Source organism: Anolis sagrei, chromosome 11 (genome assembly GCF_037176765.1).
Source record: "Anolis sagrei isolate rAnoSag1 chromosome 11, rAnoSag1.mat, whole genome shotgun sequence".
Classification (NCBI taxonomy): Eukaryota; Metazoa; Chordata; class Lepidosauria; order Squamata; family Dactyloidae; genus Anolis; species Anolis sagrei.
The window spans coordinates 34,021,487-34,040,521 of NC_090031.1; the positions used below are offsets into that span (position 1 = coordinate 34,021,487).

The 19,035-nt window shown below is 43.8% G+C and overlaps 1 protein-coding gene across 4 annotated transcripts in view; it reads right to left on the reverse strand.

Moving 5' to 3' along the window:
- Positions 1 to 14,087: 14,087 nt before the first annotated feature.
- Positions 14,088 to 19,035, reverse strand: part of TAOK1 (TAO kinase 1) — a 51,652-nt gene continuing 46,704 nt past the window's right edge. For 3 of the 4 annotated variants that reach the window (XM_067472190.1, XM_067472191.1, XM_067472192.1), the window contains 4 exons: positions 17,980 to 18,219; positions 16,119 to 16,331; positions 15,822 to 16,004; positions 14,088 to 14,808 (listed from right to left, as the gene is read on the reverse strand). In XM_067472190.1, coding sequence (XP_067328291.1) covers positions 14,311 to 14,808; positions 15,822 to 16,004; positions 16,119 to 16,331; positions 17,980 to 18,219 — 1,134 coding nt within the window. In that variant the 3' untranslated portion in view covers positions 14,088 to 14,310. The remainder of the gene's footprint in view (positions 14,809 to 15,821; positions 16,005 to 16,118; positions 16,332 to 17,979; positions 18,220 to 19,035) is intronic. The other variant, XM_060756684.2, reaches the window with a different exon arrangement.

Sequence of the window (19,035 nt, forward strand, 5' to 3'; positions counted from 1 at the left end):
AACTCCAGACAAGAAACCATCAGGGACAGCTCATCACCTCTCAACAAAGGATTCCCCCAGGCAGTAAGAAGTCACATGCGAAATGCCAGGAGGGAATACTACCAGTATTTAAAAACTCTGAAATCATAACAGGAGAACTCCAGACAAGAAACCATCAGGGACAGCTAATCACCTCTCAACAAAGGATTCCCCCAGGCAGTAAGAAGTCACATGCGAAACGCCAGGAGGGAATACTACCAGTATTTAAAAACTCTGAAATCATATCAGGAGAACTCCAGACAAGAAACCATCAGGGACAGCTAATCACCTCTCAACAAAGGATTCCCCCAGGCAGTAAGGAGTCACATGCGAAACGCCAGGAGAGAAAACTACCAGTATTTAAAAACAATAAATAAGACAGTGACAAGAAAGCTGTTCTAGTCTCCACTAAGTCTTCAGGCAGTCCCCAACTTGTTGTTGTTGTTGTGGTTCTTCATGTCAATTGGAATATTTACTATTCTTAGGGAGGGAATAATGGACTATTTGCCTTTTTTTGGCCTCCATCTTACCTTAAGACGGCGGAAACCGAAGTCCTCATAAGCTGACACGCTATAAAAGAGGAAAAATATTATTATTACTATTACTATTACTATTACTATTATTATTATTATTAAAACCATTAATTATATCCTGTCTTTCTCCCCATAAGGACTCAGTGCTTATTGTATTGTCGAAGGCTTTCAAGGCCAGAATCACTGGGTTGCTGTGAGTTTTCCAGGCTGACTGGCCATGTTCCAGCAGCATTCTCTCCTGACGTTTCACCCACATCTATGGCAGGCATCCTCAGAGGTTGTGAGGTCTGTTGGAAACTAGGAAAATTGGGTTTTTATATATCTGTGGAATGTCCAGGTTGGGAGAAAGAACAACATTCAAAAACAGGGGAACTCCAGACAAGAAACCATCAGGGACAGCTAATGACCTCCCAACAAAGGATTTCCCCAGGCAGTAAGAAGTCACACGCGAAACGCCAGGAGAGAATACTACCAGTATTTAAAAACAATAAATAAGACAGTAACAAGAAAGCTGTTCTAGGCTCCACTAAGTCTTCAGGCAGTCCCCAAGTTGTTGTTGTTGTTGTGGTTCCCAGGAGAGAATACTACCTGTATTTAAAAACTCTAAAATCATAACAGGAGAACTCCAGACAAGAAAGCATCAGGGACAGCTAATCACCTCCCAACAAAGGATTCCCCCAGGCAGTAAGAAGACACACGTGAAACATCAGGAGAGAATACTACCAGTATTTAAAAACTCTAAAATCTTAACAGTAAATAAAGAGAGGGGAACTCCAGACAAGAACCCATCAGGGACAGCTAATCACCTCTAAACAAAGGATTCCCCCAGGCAGTAAGAAGTCACACGCGAAACGTCAGGAGAGAATACTACCAGTATTTAAAAACTAAAATCCTAACAAGAGAACTCCAGACAAGAAACCATCAGGGACAGCTCATCACCTCCCAACAAAGGATTCCTCCGGGCAGTAAGACATCAAACCTTGAAAACTGCTAGGCCATTAAATGCTCATCAAGGTGGCCAATTCCATTATCTGTGGAATAATGTCCAGGGTGGGAGAAAGAACAACATTCAAAAACAGGGGAACTCCAGACAAGAAGCCATCAAGGACAGCTAATTACCTCTCAACAAAGGATTCCCCCAGGCAGTACAAAGTCACACGTGAAACATCAGGAGAAAATGCTTCTTGAACATGGCCATAGAGCCCAAAAAACTTACAGCAACTCAATGCTTATTCTTTTCTTTCTGAGTTAGAGGATACAACTTACCAATATGCAAACCTTCCCTTGTCCCCCCATATCCACAGGTTCCCATCATCCACAGCTGAGTAAATACAAGCAAATATTACCTTTCTTTTTACCTTTTATAGGTGACTCCTATCATCCACTCACAAGGGATATGAATTGTTGTCATTCAGATATATATGTGTGTGTGTGTATATATAAATATATACACACACATATATATGTATGTATATATGTGTGTGTGTATATGTGTGTATGTATGTATGTGTGTGTGTATATATATATATACAAACACACATATATCTGAATGACTACAATTCACACACACCACATATATGTGTATATATGTGTATATATGTGTGTATATATATGTATATATATGTGTGTGTGTATATATGTGTGTGTGTGAATGTGTGTGTGTATATATATATATATATATACACACACACATATATATTTGAATTGCTACAATTCACACACACACCACATATATATGTGTATATATGTATATATGTGTATACACACACATATGTGTGTGTGTGTGTGTGTGAATTGTAGTCATTCAGATATATATGTGTGTGTGTGTATATATATATACACATACATACATACATACACACACATATGTGTATATATGTATATATGTGTATATACACACATATATAAGTATATATACATGTGTGTGTGTGTGTATGTACATGTGTGTGTGTGTATTTATGTATATGCACATGTATCGTATATAAATCCTCCAAAATCATGTTTTATTTTTTACCTTTTGGGGGAAATGTTCCAGTGATTGACTTTTTCCGATTCTGGGGAAATCGCTTTGCTTTCCTGAAATCAGGAAGGAGGAGAAACACAATCAAATATTGCAATCATCACAATGGTCATTCCATGCAAACTAAAACTCCCGATGGGAGTTGTAGTTTGCATTGGTGCCGAGTGATGGGAGATAAAGTTTCATCATACGCAGTGGGGGGAAAAAATACAAATTTTCTGCCACTTAAGAGAAAACAAATGAGACAAATGCCCTTTTTTAAGGCTTGAAGAGGCGGTCCCTTTAAGGCTGCCAGCTAGGCAGCTTCTCATTGGCTGCCACAAAGGAGGGTGGAGCTACGTCACTAGTAAGGAGCCAATAGGGGAGAAGCCTTTGCCCCACTCCTCTGATCCATGGGCGTCTTTTAAAGGGACAGGGTTTATTTATTTTTGTCCTAAGAGATTGTGAAGGAAACTAGGCAAGTGGTGTTTATATGTCTGTTGGAGACAAGTGTGAGTGTTGCAATTGGCCAGCTTGGTTAGCATTGAATGGCCTTGGAGCTTCAAGGCCTGGCTGCTTCCTGCCTGGGGGAATTTTTTTTGTAGGGGGCTGTTAGCTGGCCCTGATGGTTTCCTGCCTGGAATGATGTCCAGGGTGGGAGAAAGAACTCTTGTCTGTTGGAGAGAAGTGTAAATGTTGCAGTTGGCTGAATGGCCTTGCAGCTTCAAGGCCTGGCTGCTTCCTGCCTGGGGGAATCCCTTTTTTGGGAGATGAAGCCTATTATTGGAGAAGGCAGAACAGCTACCATGTCAGGCTACACAGAGAAGCCATTGAAATCCACAAGAAGCACGCGGATAATGTCAAGAGAAAGGAGGAAACCATGAAAAGGAACAACATCTGGCTCCCAGTAGTTTAAAAAAACTTCAAAATCAGGACAGTAAATATAGAGAAACACTCAGGAAACAAGGGAATTCCAGACAAGAATAAATCAGGGCCAGCTAACACTCCCAAAAACAGGATTGCCCCTAGGCAGGAAGCAGCCAGACCTTGAAGCTGCAAGACCATTCAATGCTGTGTCCAGGTTGGTTTATCAGAATCAATCAGGGCCAGCTAACACCTCCCAACAAAAGATTTCCCCTGGGCAGGAAGCAGCCAGGCAGCAGCCAGGCTTTGAAGCTGCAAGACCATTCAGTTCTAAGCAAGGTCCAGCATTTCTGTGTTCTCAAATCATATTGGTTCATCAGGGCCAGCTAACACTTCCCAACAAAGGATCGTCCCCTGGGCAGGAAGCAGCCAGGCTTTGAAGCTGCAAGACCATTCAATGCTAAGCAAGGTCCAGCATTTCTGTATTCTCAAATCAGATTGGTTCATCAGGGCCAGCTAACACTTCCCAACAAAGGATCGTCCCCTGGGCAGGAAGCAGCCAGGCTTTGAAGCTGCAAGACCATTCAATGCTAAGCAAGGTCCAGCATTTCTGTATTCTCAAATCAGATTGGTTCATCAGGGCCAGCTAACACTTCCCAACAAAGGATTCCCCCAGGCAGGAAGCAGCCAGTCTTTGAAGCAGCAAGACCATTCAATGCTAAGCAAGGTCCTGCATTTCTGTGTTCTCAAATCACATTGGTTCATCAGACTCAATCAGGGCCAGCTAACATCTCCCAACAAAGGATCGTCTCCTGGGCAGGAAGCAGCCAGGCTTTGAAGCTGCCAGGCCACTCACTCAATGCTAATCAAGGTGGCCAATGGCAACATTCACACTTACCTCAAGCAGACAAGAGTTCTTCCTCCCACCTCCCAACAAAGGATTCCCCCGGGCAGGAAGCAGCCAGGCTTTGAAGCTGCCAGGCCACTCACTCCATGCTAATCAAGGTGGCCAATGGCAACACTCCCATTTGTCCTCCAGGGAGACTCCCGGGCACCCTTTGGGATTCTGGAGTTGTCTTTCCCTCCTCCCAAACGCTGCCCATCTCTTCCAGAGAGCCCTGGGCTGGGGGATGATGGGCTTTGCAGTCCAAATCTCAGCTTTGTTCTATTTTGCAGGCTGTTCTCCAGAGAGTTTACCTTCTCTGCCTCTCCGGAGACTAGGCTGCAGAGCAAGAGGAAGAGGAATAGGAAGAACCGGGAGAAGGGCGTCCCGGGAAGCAGGAAGGAGGCCCAGCCGGGAGGGGACCAGGGCGCCTCCAGTCCCCCCATCCGGGCCCTCCGAAGGCGGCGGCGACGCTCTTGCCAGGGCTCAAAGGCGTCCCCGCGCGCCACCTGCTGGCGCCTCCCCAAAGTGCAACCTCTTCCCTCTTGCTTTAATTTTGGACAGCAATCCCCATCACTCCCATTCATTTGGGGGACTACAACTCCCAACACAAGCCAGGCCTCTAAAGGACACCGGAGGAGGCCTGGCAAAACCAGTCTGAAAGCCATTATTATTATTATTATTATTGTTATTATTATTATATTAATGAGAGCTGCCTTTAGGCACTTCCAATGGGCAGCCTTCTCTTTGCCCAAGGAAACCCTACACACCTCCATAAATAATAATAGATATTATTTATGGAGGTGTGCCAACTCTCATTAATAATAATTTAAATAATATACTAATATTAATATATTAGTATATTGGGTTGTTGTAGGTTTTTCCGGGCTATATGGCCATGTTCTGGAGGCAATTTTTCTCCTGACGTTTCGCCTCCATCTATGGCAAGCATCCTCAGAGGGAGTGAGGTCTGTTGGAACTTGGAAAAATGGGTTTATATATCTGTGGAATGACCAGGGTAATGTTTCAGCTGATCACCTTGATTTGCATTCAATGGCCTGGAAGCGCCTGGGGGGAATCTTTTGTTGAGAGTGATTTTATGTGCCTGTTTGTTTCCCCTCTGTTGTTTTGCTGTTGTAATTTTTGAGTTAATACTGGTAGCCAGATTTTGTTCATCTTCATGGTTTCCTCCTTTCTGTTGAAATTGTCCACATGCTTGTAGATTTAGTATATTATTTAATATTATTTAATATTAGTATATTATTTAAATTGTTGAAGGCTTTCATGGCCGGAATCACTGGGTTGTTGTAGGTTTTTTTCAGGCTATATGGCCATGGTCTAGAGGCATTCTCTCCTGTCGTTTTGCCTGCATCTATGGCAAGCATCCTCAGTACCTCTGACCTCACAACCTCTGAGGATGCTTGCCACAGATGCAGGCAAAACGACAGGAGAGAATGCCTCTAGACCATGGCCATATAGCCTGAAAAAACCTACAACAACCCACTATTATTTAAATTATCATCATATTATTATTATATTAATGAGAGCTGGCATTTGGTGCCTTTCTTGAGGCGTTTCCAACAGGCAGCCTCCACTTTGCCCAAGGAAACCCTGCACACCTCCATAAATAATAATAGATATTATTATTATTATTATTATTATTATTATTATTATTATTATTATTATATAGTAGTATATTATTTAAATTACCATTATTATTATTATTATTATTATTATTATATTAGTGAGAGCTGGAATTTGGAGTCTTTCTTGAGGCGCTTCCAACGGGCAGCCTTCTCTTTGCCCAAGGAAACCCTACAAACTTCCATAAATAATAATAGATATTATTATTTTTAATATATTAGAATATTATTTAAATTATCATTATTATATTGAGAGCTGCCTTTAGGCATTTCCAACAGGCAGCCTCCACTTTGCCCAAGGAAACCCTGCACACCTCCATAAATAACAGATATTATTATTATTATTATTATATAGTAGTATATTATTTAAATTACCATTATTATTATTATTATTATTATTATTATTATTATATTAATGAGGGCTGGAATTTGGAGTCTTTTTTGCGGCGCTTCCAACAGGCAGCCTTCTCTTTTCCCAAGGAAACCCTACACACCTCCTTAAATATTATTATATTAATATATTATCTGGTTTGCTGTATGTTTTCCAATCTGTCTGGCCATGTTCCAGAAGCATTCTCTCCTGACGTTTTGCCCACCTCTATGGCAGGCATCCTCAGAGGTTGTGAGGTCGATTGGAAACTAGGAAAATGGGGTTTTTATATCTGTGGAATAATGTCCAGGGTGGGAGAAGGAACTCTTGTCTGTTGGAGGCAAGTGGGAATGTTGCAATTGGCCAGCTTGATTGGCATTGAGTAACCTTGAGGCTGCAAAGTCAATGAGTGAGGGCATCTGCATAGAGCTCTGTTGGAAATTGGGCAAGTGGACTGTGTATGTATCTGTGTAATGATGTCCAGGGTGGGAGAAAGGACTCTTGTCTGTTGGAGGTAGGTGTGAATGTTTCAATTGGCCACCTTGATGAGCATTGATGGCCTAGTAGTTTTCAAGGTGTGACTTCTTACCGCCTGGGGGAATCCTTTGTTGGGGTGATCAGCTGTTCCGGATTGTTTCTTGTCTGGCATTCCCATTTTTGAATATTGCTCTTTATTTACTGTTATGATTTTAGAGTTTAGCTGGATTTGGTTCATTTTCTGTTGAAATTGTCCACGTGCTTTGTGTGGATTTCAATGGCTTCTCTGTGTAGTCTGACCTGGTGGTTGTGAGAGTGGTCCAGCATTTCTGTGTTCCCAAATAATATGCCGTGTCCAGGTTGGTTCATCAAGTGTTTGCTATGGCTGATTTCTCTGGTTGAATTACTCTCCATGTTCCCTGATCCTTTGAATCCCAACAAAGGATTCTTCCAGGCAGTAAGCAGCCAGATCTTGAAGCTGAATGGCTACTCAATGCGAAGACAAAGGGCCGAGAAAGCCCCGACCAAGCTCCTTTAAGAAACCCCATGTTCCTTGATCCCTTGAATCCCAACAAAGGATTCCTCCAGGTAGTAAGCAGCCAGATCTTGAAGCTGAATGGCTACTCAATGCGAAGACAAAGGGCCGAGAAAGCCCCAACGGAGCTCCTTTAAGAAACCCCATGTTCCTTGATCCGTTGAATCCCAACAAAGGATTCCTCCAGGCAGTAAGCAGCCAGATCTTGAAGCTGAATGGCTACTCAATGCGAAGACAAAGGGCCGAGAAAGCCCCGACTGAAGTCCTTTAAGAAACCCAGGGCGACCCACGATCTTACTAAACTTACTTTATTACAGCTCATTTATTTTAAACGTTTTCCTTTGCGAGGATACAAAGGATACTTACAAACAAAATATTACATAGGATTCTCTTTTCTCTGGCTTTTCATCGTCTTCTTTTTTCCAAATCTCCTGAACCAAAGCCGCCCTCCTCCTCCTCCCGTCCTCCCGACAACAGCTTCTTTTATTAAATGCACAATCTATACAATTCATACAGGTTATATATATATATTTATATATATATATTTATATATATATATACGAGAGCTATGTTGTAAGGTCTTGCACCGGAAAGAAAGAAAGAACCGGAATACTGACAATCTGTTATCGTACAAGAGACGCCGACGACGCCGGTCCGTGTTCGGAGGAAAAAAAGAACGTTTTTCGGGTTTTCTGGATTGCGATCTCCAAAGCCAACCTTCAAAACGCTCCGGAGGATGATAGCAATTTTGGGGTAAGGAGCTCACCGGACGCACCTTTGGAGACCGCTCTTCGGTAAGATCCAACGAAACGCGACTCGGAAAGGATGGGTTTGCTTGGGAAAGGTTATTCGGATGCCGAAATGCCAGCGTTTTCTTTTGGCAATATGGCTCACCAAAAAAGCGAGAAGCGGAGAGAACGAACGCATGAATCCAGAAAGGGATTTTTGGATACTAAAACTCGAATCTTTCCCCCTTCCTTCCACTCTCCTCTCAAAAAAGGAAGGAACTCGCCTGGAAAGGGTTATTCGGATGCCGAAAGGCCCGCGTTTTCGTCCGATCTTTTGGCAATATGGCTCAACCAAAAAAGTGAGGAATGGGGAGAACGAATGCGCGAATCCGGAAAGGGATTTTTTGATACTAAAACTCATCTTTCCCTCTTCCTTCCACTCTTTTGAAGAGACGGTTCCCTTCCAAAAAGGAAGGAACTTGCCTGGAAAGGATTATTTCGGATGCTGGAGTTTTCCTTCCCCACTTCCACATTTTTTCCTAAACAACTCGCCAAAACAAATGAGGAGTGAAAAGTATAAACTTGTCTGGAAAGGCCTGTTTTGGAGACTCAAACTCCATCTTTTCTCCCATCTCTCTTGATAACATGGCTCACCCCAAAAAAGAGAAGCGGAGAGAAGGAAGGATTCTTTCGGAGGCTCAAAGGCCATTTTTTTCTCCTTCGTTTTTGGCAAAACTTTCCCGGAAAGCCTTTCTCCCCTTTCCTTCTTTCCAAAATGGCTCATCTTTTCTCCTTCCTTCTTGGCAAGCAAGAAATGGGAACTCACTTGGAAAGGGGTTTCTAAAGGTACGAAAACATCTTTTCTCTTTCTTGGTATCACACAAAGGCATTCATCCTTCTTGATCGCTTTTTGGTACGGCAGCCATGGACTCAAACGAACTGGAGGACTTATTCTGCCACCAACTAACCTTCCCTTTGTGTTCTTATCCTCTCCAAAAAGGAACCCACCCGATACGCCAGATTCCCCCTTTCCTGGGCACTCACTCCACACAGCTGTCCTTTGCCAAAACCAAAAGATGCCATTTGTTTCACAGCGAATGCGACACACAAGTTGGGGGTGTTTCGTTGCAGAAGGGCTTCGTCCTCACTCCCGATTCACACAATTACACATACAACACATTGGCAAAAGGGGTACACCCTGCTTTTTAGGACTGTGAACAGTAATGTAAAAATAATTCACGATCCCAGAGAAGGAAGAAGCCGTAAACAAGGAAGGGATGGAACCGATCGGAGATCGGCAACAGGATATCTAACGGCATTCTGCATTTGCCAATTAATATCCCAGCGAGGAAGGGATGGAACCGATCAGAGATCGGCAAGAGGAAATTCAACGGCATTCTGCATTTGCCAATTAAGATCCCAGCGAAGGAAGAAGCCGTGAACGAGGAAGGAATGAAACTGATCGGCAAGAGAAAATCCAACGGCATTCTGTGTTGCCAATTAAGATCCCAGCGAAGGAAGAAGCCGTGAACAAGGAAAGGATGAAACCGATCGGAGATCAGCAAGAGAAAATCCAACGGCATTCTGTGTTGCCAATTAAAATCCCAGCAAAGGAAGAAACCGAGAACAAGGGAAGGATGAAACCGATCAGAGATCGGCAAGAGGAAATCCAACGGCATTCTGCATTTGCCAATCAGGATCCCAGCAAAGAAAGAAGCTGTGAACAAGGAAGGGATGGAACCGATCAGAGATCGGCAACAGGATAGCTAACGGCATTCTGCATTTGCCAATTACGATCCCAGCAAAGGAAGAAGCTGTGAACGAGGGAAGGATGAAACTGATCAGAGATCGGCAAGAGGAAATCCAACGGCACCCTGTGTTGCCAATCAAGGTCCCAGCGAAGGAAGAAGCCATGAATGAGGGAAGGATGGAACCGATCGGAGATCGGCAAGAGAAAATCCAACAGCGTTGTGCGTCGGTGAAGTTTTCGTTCAAAGATAATGTCAGATGGTGACTATAAAAAGATGGGGAAATATAATGATATGAGGGGTAGTAATAAATAGGACAGCTAGGGAATAAAAAGAGGATACATTCAAGATGCTTTTGGGTGTCTGAATAGCACATCAGACGTCAAGCCTTGGTTGTTGTGTTTTGGAAAGGATCTCCAAGCGAGCGGTTGCTTCAATGCTAAAATGTACGCCATTCACATCTCACACCAGGCCAGAATGATGGATCGCAGAGGCTATTTATATATAAACAAAATAAAATCTGGGTTTGCTAGGATTCTTGGCTTTGAATCAAAAGTATTAAAAGGCAAGAGACCCAGGAGAACAGGTGCTAGAAGACATGTCTACGGCTAGACTTAGACACCTTTGGGTCAGACATTTTTCTCCCTGTTTTGGAGCATCATTCATTGGGAAATGGTTCCTTGGATGACTTGAGGACTATGAGGAATACCCCATTTTTCCCGTAAAAACAGGATGTTGGGAATCGAGGGTGGGGGGAATAGGAAACAAAGAGTGTGGAGAGGTAGCGATTGCACAACAAGACTTGAGAGAATAGCATTCTGATCCTCAAGAAGAAAGGTGGGTTCAAAATGGTTCTTATTTTTGGCTGGGCGACGGAAATGAATTTGGGACAGTCTACAGGTGAAGAGATGTGCCGTTGTTCCTGAGACCTTCGTTTTGTGTTCAAACGAGGCCTCGTTTGCGGACGCAACCCTTTCCCGTTTACCCATGGCTTGCACAGATAGAGTTCTCAAAAAACATATATGCAAAGGAGGCCAGACATTGCATTAAAGCCGTCTGCATTGATTCTGCATTGTTTAAACCAGGGGAATAAAACAACACTTTTTCGATCTTGAGATGCAAATCCATTCATTTCAAAGAAACTCATCTTCGCGGCAGGAAACTGGAAGATTTCTGGATGGAACACAGACCGCATTTCACAAAAATTACACAAAATAGGCACAGCTGTATAATTCTCTAAGCCGTTGGGAATCTTTTCTTACGAAACGGATGCATTTGCTACTCAACTTTTAGGGAAAGTTGGAAGGAAAAGAAGTGGTCATTATCTCCGACTTGTTCTGATATGGCTCTTGATACAGGAAGAAGAAGAAAAGCAAATATTATCCTAGACCCAAATGGCACTTGGAGGTCAGGCTTTCCAACAGCTACTGAATGGGAAAGAGGTGCCAAATGAATCCGCTTGGCCACAATTCCTCGACTTCGTATCTTAAACTCTTCCAAATCACATTTGGAAGTGATCATTCCACCTCGAAGGAGCCGGGAAAAGAGAGGGACACTTCCTATTTCCAGGAGGAAGGGAATGGGAGGACGAGACCGAAGCAAAATCCACCGGGAAGGCGAGAACAATGAACAAAGATAACAAGTTGGTTGGGAAAAGCCTCAAACTCGGAGCAGGAAAGTAGAAAAAGAACGCCTTGAATCTGTACGGAAAAGCACAGGACTCTCGGAAAACACATTACCCGCAGACAAGGCTAAAATGAAACCTACTGCGACCAGAATATTTAGTTTGCTCTTGACCAATCTCCGGCTTTCTCCACATATTTAGTTTTTGCAAACTTTTCAAATTAATGCACTGAACAGGCATGGGTCTGGTCCGCATTATTATTGTATAGAGATGGGAACGGTTGCCCCACAATTCTCCTCAAAATGACAGATATTGGATTGATTTGGGTCTGTGCGTCAGCAAAGCGGGGACGGGGAAATAAAACCTCTCCACGCTGCCCTGCATAAATACATTCTCTGATAGCACCGTGGTATATAAATATGGGGCGGCCCAAAAGCAAGACCTTCAAGAGCAGCAAAAAGTGGCACGCGGCGGGGAAGACCTTTCCAAACACAGACCACGAAGGTATCGTTGCCACGTTTCTTTAAAAAGGCTTTTCCTAGGCCTAAAAACGGGGCAAAAATACCTCCAAGACCCCATGAAAATGACATTTTCTGTGAATGAATGTGGCCTCCCTATTCTATATATTCAAAATTGGATATTACTGAGTTGACTTGTAGTGTTTATCATTATCCTTCATCCCACACACACACACACGCATATATATATGTGTGTGTGTGTGTGGTGTGTGTGTGTGTGAGAATGAGAGAATACACCTGACTTCAAGGATGGGAAGCGCCTTTCTGATGGCTCATAACATATTGGAATTCGTCACATAGGAAATTCCAGCACAATACGGACACAGCAGAAAGCCACATACAATTTGCAGTGTTTATCATTATCCTTCACTCTCTCTCTCTCTATATGTGTGTGTGTGTGTGTGTGTGACTACACCTGACTAACTTCAAGGATGGCGAAACACCTTTCTGATGGCTCGTAACATGTTGGAATTCGTCACATGTTGGAAATTCCAACACAATATGGACACAGCAGAAGGCCACACACAACTTGCAGTGTTTATCATTATCCATATAGATATAGATATATATATATATATATATATATATATATATATATACACACACACACACACATATATATATATATATATATATATACGCCTGACTGACTTCGAGGATGGGAAGCGCCTTTCTTATGGCTAGAACGGAGATTCGTCACATGTTGAAAATCCCAGCACATCACGGACACAGCAGAAGGCTACACACAACTTGCAATGTTTATCATTATCCTTCACCATATATATATATATATATGTGTGTGTGTGTGTGTGTGTGTGTGTATGTATGTATGTATGAGAGAGAGAATACACCTGACTGACTTCAAGGATGGGAAACGCCTTTCTGATGGCTCGTAACATGTTGGAATTTGTTGCAAGTTGGAAATTCCAGCACAATACGGACACAGCGGAAAGCCACATACAATTTCGGCTCGTAACATGTTGGAATTCGTCACATGTTGGAAATTCCAGCACAATACGGACACAGCGGAAAGCCACATACAATTTCGGCTCGTAACATGTTGGAATTCGTCACATGTTGGAAATTCCAGCACAATACGGACACAGCGGAAAGCCACATACAATTTGCAGTGTTTATCATTATCCTTCACTATATATATATATATATATATATATATATATATATATGAGAGAAGGACTACACCTGGCTGACTTCAAGGATGGGAAGCGCCTTTCTGATGGCTGGAAAGGAGATTCGTCACATGTTGGAAATCCCAGCACAACACGGACACAGCGGAAGGCCACACGAAACGAGCAGCAGCGTGACCCGCATCGAGAGCGTTTTGCGCACGTAAACCCGTCGCAAGAGGGGAAACGGAGAAGAAAAGCCCTAGAGATATGTTAGAAGGCAAAAAAGGCTAGAGAGAGTCGCTAGTGTTTTGCTTTTCGTTGCGCGACAGACGAACGAACGAACGCTTGTAGTGAACGGAACCTTGCACAAGTTTCCCCGAATGGATTTCCCAACGCAACCCATGGCTTCTCTTGCGCTGAGGTTGGAAAGATCCCAGTTTTTTGGATCCCTATGGGTGCCCTTAGAAGCTAAGGCTCTGGTTAAATAGTGGGAAGAGGTTCTCCCCTTCGCAACCGTGTGCAAAATGCGGGTTTGATCGTTCCGCGGCGGGAAGGAACGTTGGCAAGCCCAAAAGGCGGGCTTCGAAAGGAGAACACAACAAAAAACCCGACCTTGTGGCAAAAATGTAGTGTCAGAGAGAGGAGGAGCTCCTCGCCGACCGATGGCATGTTTGTATCTTTTGTTTTCGTTTATGGCATCTGTCACAAATACCTCCGGAAAGGGTTTGGAAGAGGGGAGGCGGAACGAGGAGGAGATCTCACAGTATGACGCGCTGAGGAAGAAGGCCGCTCGGAGCCTCGATCCCATTCCCCAAACCACTTCTGTACTGACTGACTTACACACACTCATACTCACACACACGTGCGCAACTGCGGGCAGGTGCGTTTGACTAGTGCAGTGCCGCCACAGAGCGCTCCAGCGGCTCCGCGCTTAGTGCAATCGGGGGACACGGCACCTGCGCTATCCCTCTCTCGAAACTTGGCTTCACTCCCCTCGCCGGACCCGCATTCCTCGCAACGGAATGGGAAGAGAGAGGAGGGGGTCGGGGTGACATCGGAGGACGGGGCGGCCCCCCATTTTGGCTAATCCCTGATTGGGAGAGAAGGGGACACCCGCTACGCAGAGAGATTGAGAGAGGACACCACTTTGAGGCCGAACGCTATGACATCCCAATTAGTTAAACTCCCCCCTCCCCATAAACGTTGGCGCGCAGTTGCCATGTATGGCTCCGTGTTGTCATTATGTGTACGACATGTGCGACCCGTTGGAGATCTGCGAGGTGACGCTGGCGCTGCGGCTCATGCCCGGCTCCGTCCGCCCCCCCGACGCCGTCCGCCGCAGGGCCTGGGGGCTGTTGCGCACCCCCAGGGAGCTCCCCCGCGGCACCCCCGCCATGGCGCCCGAAGGGTGGCCCCACGGCTGGGGAACGCCGCCCCCGCCAACGCCGCCTTGCATCATGGGGTGGCCCCACGCTTGGGGCGGCACGCCCTGCGCCATCATGGGGTGTCCCCAGTGCGGTCCCGGGTGCGGCGGCGCTGAAGGTTGGTGGGACCACCCCGAGGCCCCCGGGTAGCTGTGGCTGAAGGCCTCCGGGGAGAGGTTGGACAGGACCATGTTGCTGAAGCCCAGGCGCATGCTCTCCGAGTCGAAGGCCTCGATCTCCCGCGCCTGGCGCTCCAGCAGGCTCCGGATCCGCTCCGTCCGCTCGTTCTGCAGGGCCAGCATCTCCTCCTCGATCTGGGCACAACAGAAGAGAGGGAAGCCGGGGCTTTAGCACAGCCCAGCAATGATAAGGTCTACCAACAGAAAAAGGCTGCCAGTTCAAAGCCCTGGGTCAGTGTGAGCTCCCGACTCCCTGCCCAGCTTACTGTTGACCTAAGCAGTTTGAAAACAGCTTTTAGTAAATCCCCAGCAATAAGATCTACCAACAGAATGGCTGCCAGTTCGAAGCCCCGGGTAGGCATGAGCTGCCAACTGTCAGCCCAGCTTACTGTTGACCTAAGCAGTTTGCAATGATAAGATCTACCAACAGAAAGGCTGCCAGTTCAAAGCAGCCTTTCTGTTGGTAGATCTTATCATTGCAAACTGCATGAGCATGAGCTGCTGATTGTCAGCCCAGGTTAGGCATGAGCTTCTGATTGTCGGCCCAGCTTACTGTTGACCCACATAGAGTGAAAACAGCTTTTAGTATATCCCCAGCAATGATAAGATCTACCAATAGAAAGGCTGCCAGTTCAAAGCCCTGGGTAGGCATGAGCTGCCGACTGTCAGCCCAGCTTACTGTTGAACTACCTAGTTTGAAAACAGCTTTTAGTAAATCCCCAGCAATTATAAGATCTACCAACAGAAAGGCTGCCAGTTCAAAGCCCTGGGTCAGTGTGAGCTCCTGACTCTCAGCCCAGCTTACTGTTGACCTAAGTAGTTTGAAAACAGCTTTTAATAAATCCCCAACAATGATAAGATCTACCAACAGAAAGGCTGCCAGTTCAAAGCCCTGGGTCAGTGTGAGCTCCTGACTCTCAGCCCAGCTTACTGTTGACCTAAGTAGTTTGAAAACAGCTTTTAGTAAATCCCCAGCAATGATAAGATCTACCAACAGAAAGGCTGCCAGTTCAAAGCCCTGGGTCAGTGTGAGTTCCTGACTCTCAGCCCAGCTTACTGTTGACCTAAGCAGTTCGAAAACAGCTTGACCTGTAAGTAGAGAAATTAGGGACCGCCGAAACAAGCCGGGGAGGGGTATTTTAGGCTACCTTTTGCTCCAGGAGGGCCCTGCGCAAGGAGACCCGCTGCTCCAGCTCCCGCAGCTCCCGGTCATGCTGTGCCTCGGCCTGCATCTTGATCTTGCTCTGGTAGGCGTTCAGCAGCTCCAGTTCCTGCTGCAGCTGCATCTTCAAGACCTGGCACTCCGCCTCCTGCGCCTCGTCCAGCCGGAGCTGCAAGACAGGAAGGGCAACGGGTGGGCGAGAGGCCGCAAGAAGGCAACCGAGCGCCGCTTAAGCTCGTCTGATTGTCCCAACACCCCGAAAAGGAAGGAAGAAGGGACTCACGGCCTGCGTGGAGAGCATTTCGTTGATGCTGTGGTCGTACTGCTCGGCCAGGATGGCCAGCTTGCGGGTCTGCTCCTCCTTGAGCCGCTTGAGGACGGCCTTGTGCTCGCTCTTGGGGGTGGTCTCCAGCAGGTGGTTGCGCAGGGCCTTGTACTGCCGCGTCTGGATCTTGCAGGTGTCCTGGAACTGCTTCTTGATCTGGAGCTCCTTTGACTGAGGACAAAGAGCGGGGAAAAGAGTCAGCCCAAGGCTCACAAAAGGTCAGGAGCACCAAGCGCTTGCCCACCACCCTGCTCCCAAACCAAGCCTTGGATTGGCCTGTGTCTCTAGACTAAACCAGGGGCAGAGTCTTATTTCTGTCATTTATAATGTTTTTATTATTTGTGGAAGTGTGATAATAACCTTTGGTTGTCTGCCCTTCCTTATTCACTCTGAATTTTAAGATTCTTGGTATTTTACAGCTCTTTGCCTTTGGACTGGGGCAATAACTTTTTGAGCTGATAGAAAAGGCTGGGAACAAATAAAAAATAATATTTGTTGTTGTTGTTACTATTATTACTATTATATTGATTGACAAGGAATACCAAGTACTGTAGGCTATTATTATTATTATTATTATTATTATTATTATTAATGTTGTTATATTGATTGAATGATTGACAAGGAATGCCAGGCACTGTAGGCTCTTTATTATTACTATTATTAGTAGTATTAATATTATAATGACTGATTGTCAAAAAATCCAAGGCACTTTAGGCTTTCTTCTATTATTGTTGTTGTTGTTACATTATTATTATTATTATTATTATTATTATTATTATTCGTAGATTTAGATGCTTGACTGATTGCCAAGGAATACCAGGCACTGTAGGCTCTTTATTATTATTATTATTATTATTATTATTATTATTACTTTATTATTATTATTATTAGTACTAGTAGTAGTAATAGTAGTATTAATATTATAATAATTGATTGCCAAGAAATACCAGGCACTGTAGGCTTTCTTCTATTGTTGTTGTTGTTACATTATTAGTATTATTATTAGTCGTAGATTAAGATGCTTGATTGATTGCCAAGGAGTACCAGGCACTGTAGGCTCTTTATTATTATTATTATTATTATTAGTAGTAGTAGTAGTAGTAGTATAATGATTGATTGCCAAGAAATACCAGGCACTGTAGGTTTTCTTCTTCTATTATTATTGTAGTATTAGTAGTAGTAGTAGTACATTAATTGACTGATTGATTGCCAAGGAATACCAAGCTGTAGGATTTCTAGTATTATTATTACCATCATCAGTAGTAGTAGTATGCCCTTCCTACCGACATTAGACTAGCACCATCTCTAGTAGTATTCCACAAAAAAGTGAAGACCTGGCTATTCGAGCAGGCGTTCGAATAATGAGTGCAATGTTTGGTTAGTGAACACTGGAATGGATCATTGGATGACGAATCCAGATCATGTTTTTGATGATGAGACGATGGTGAATGGCTATGGTAGTAATTGTTAATTGTTTATTATTTATTAATTGTGCAATTGTATTAAGTTGATAACTGTTTTTATACTTTAATATTGAATTCTGCTGTCTCTTGTTCTGTGAACCACTGTGAGTCGCCTTCGGGCTGAGAACAGCGGTATATAAGTAAGGTAAATAAATAAAATAAATTGACTGTCAATGATTGACTGTCAAGAATACCAGGCCCTGTAGGCTCTCTTTGAGAGGCAAAACCATCTCAGGTTTCTCCTAGAAAACCTACAAAATCTATAGGGTCCCCTTGAGTCAACATTCCAAGACACAGGTTCGGATGCATTAAAAGAGCATGGGGCCGAGCCAGACCTAGAGAGCCAAGAGGCGCACCTTGAGGCTCTTGGGCTGCTGCCGGACCTCCATGACGTGCTTGCGGCGCAGCTCCCGCTCCCGCCGCTTGTTGTACTCCAGCTGGTTGGTGAGCTCCGTCTGGTGCTGGAGGCGGATGAGCTCGCAGCGCATCTTCTGGATGGTGCCCAGGTGCCGGAACTCCAGCTCCTGCATGGACTCGTGTTGCCGAAGCAGCATGGCGTGCTCCAGGTCCTTCTGCGTCTGCCGCTTGTTCAGCTCCTGACAAAGACACACGTCCATTCTCACAAATCATCCATCAAAACCGTCACCTAGAAAATGCCTAAAGCGAAGCGTACTTAAAGCATGAGGATACCCTCCCAACCTCGGATATAAGCCGAGGCACCTAATTTTACCACAAAAAAACTGGGAAAACTTATTGACTCGAGTATAAACCGAAGGTGGGAAATAAAGGAGTTACTGATAAATTTCAAAATAAAAATACGATATAAATAAAATTACATTAATTGAGGCATCCGTAGGTTAAATGTTTTTGAATATTTACATAAAACTGTAATTTAAGATAAGAATGTCCAGCTCTGATTAAATCATTATTCTAATCTTTTGTGTCTATATATCCTTCCAATAATAATAAAGATAGTAAAATAATAACAATAATAATAATAATGAAATCCAGCATATATACCTCGTTTGCTGTGTCATATTGTGTTTTCATGTCAGGATAATAATAATAATAATAATAATAATAATAATAATAATAATAATTTATTATTATTATTATTATTAGAGTAATATTAGAGTAAAATAATGGAAATGTAATAACAGTGATAACAGAGTAAAATTATAAATGCAGTAACAATAAAAGTAAAATAATAAATGTAATAATAATAAAGAGTAAATAATATAATAATACTAATAATAAATAGAGTAAAATAATAAATGTAATAAAATAATAATAGAGTAAAGTAATGTAAATATAATAATAATAATTCATATATTAAAATAATTCATGTAATGAAATGATACTAATAACAGAGTAAAATAATAAATAACTTTGACTCGAGTATAAGCCGAGGG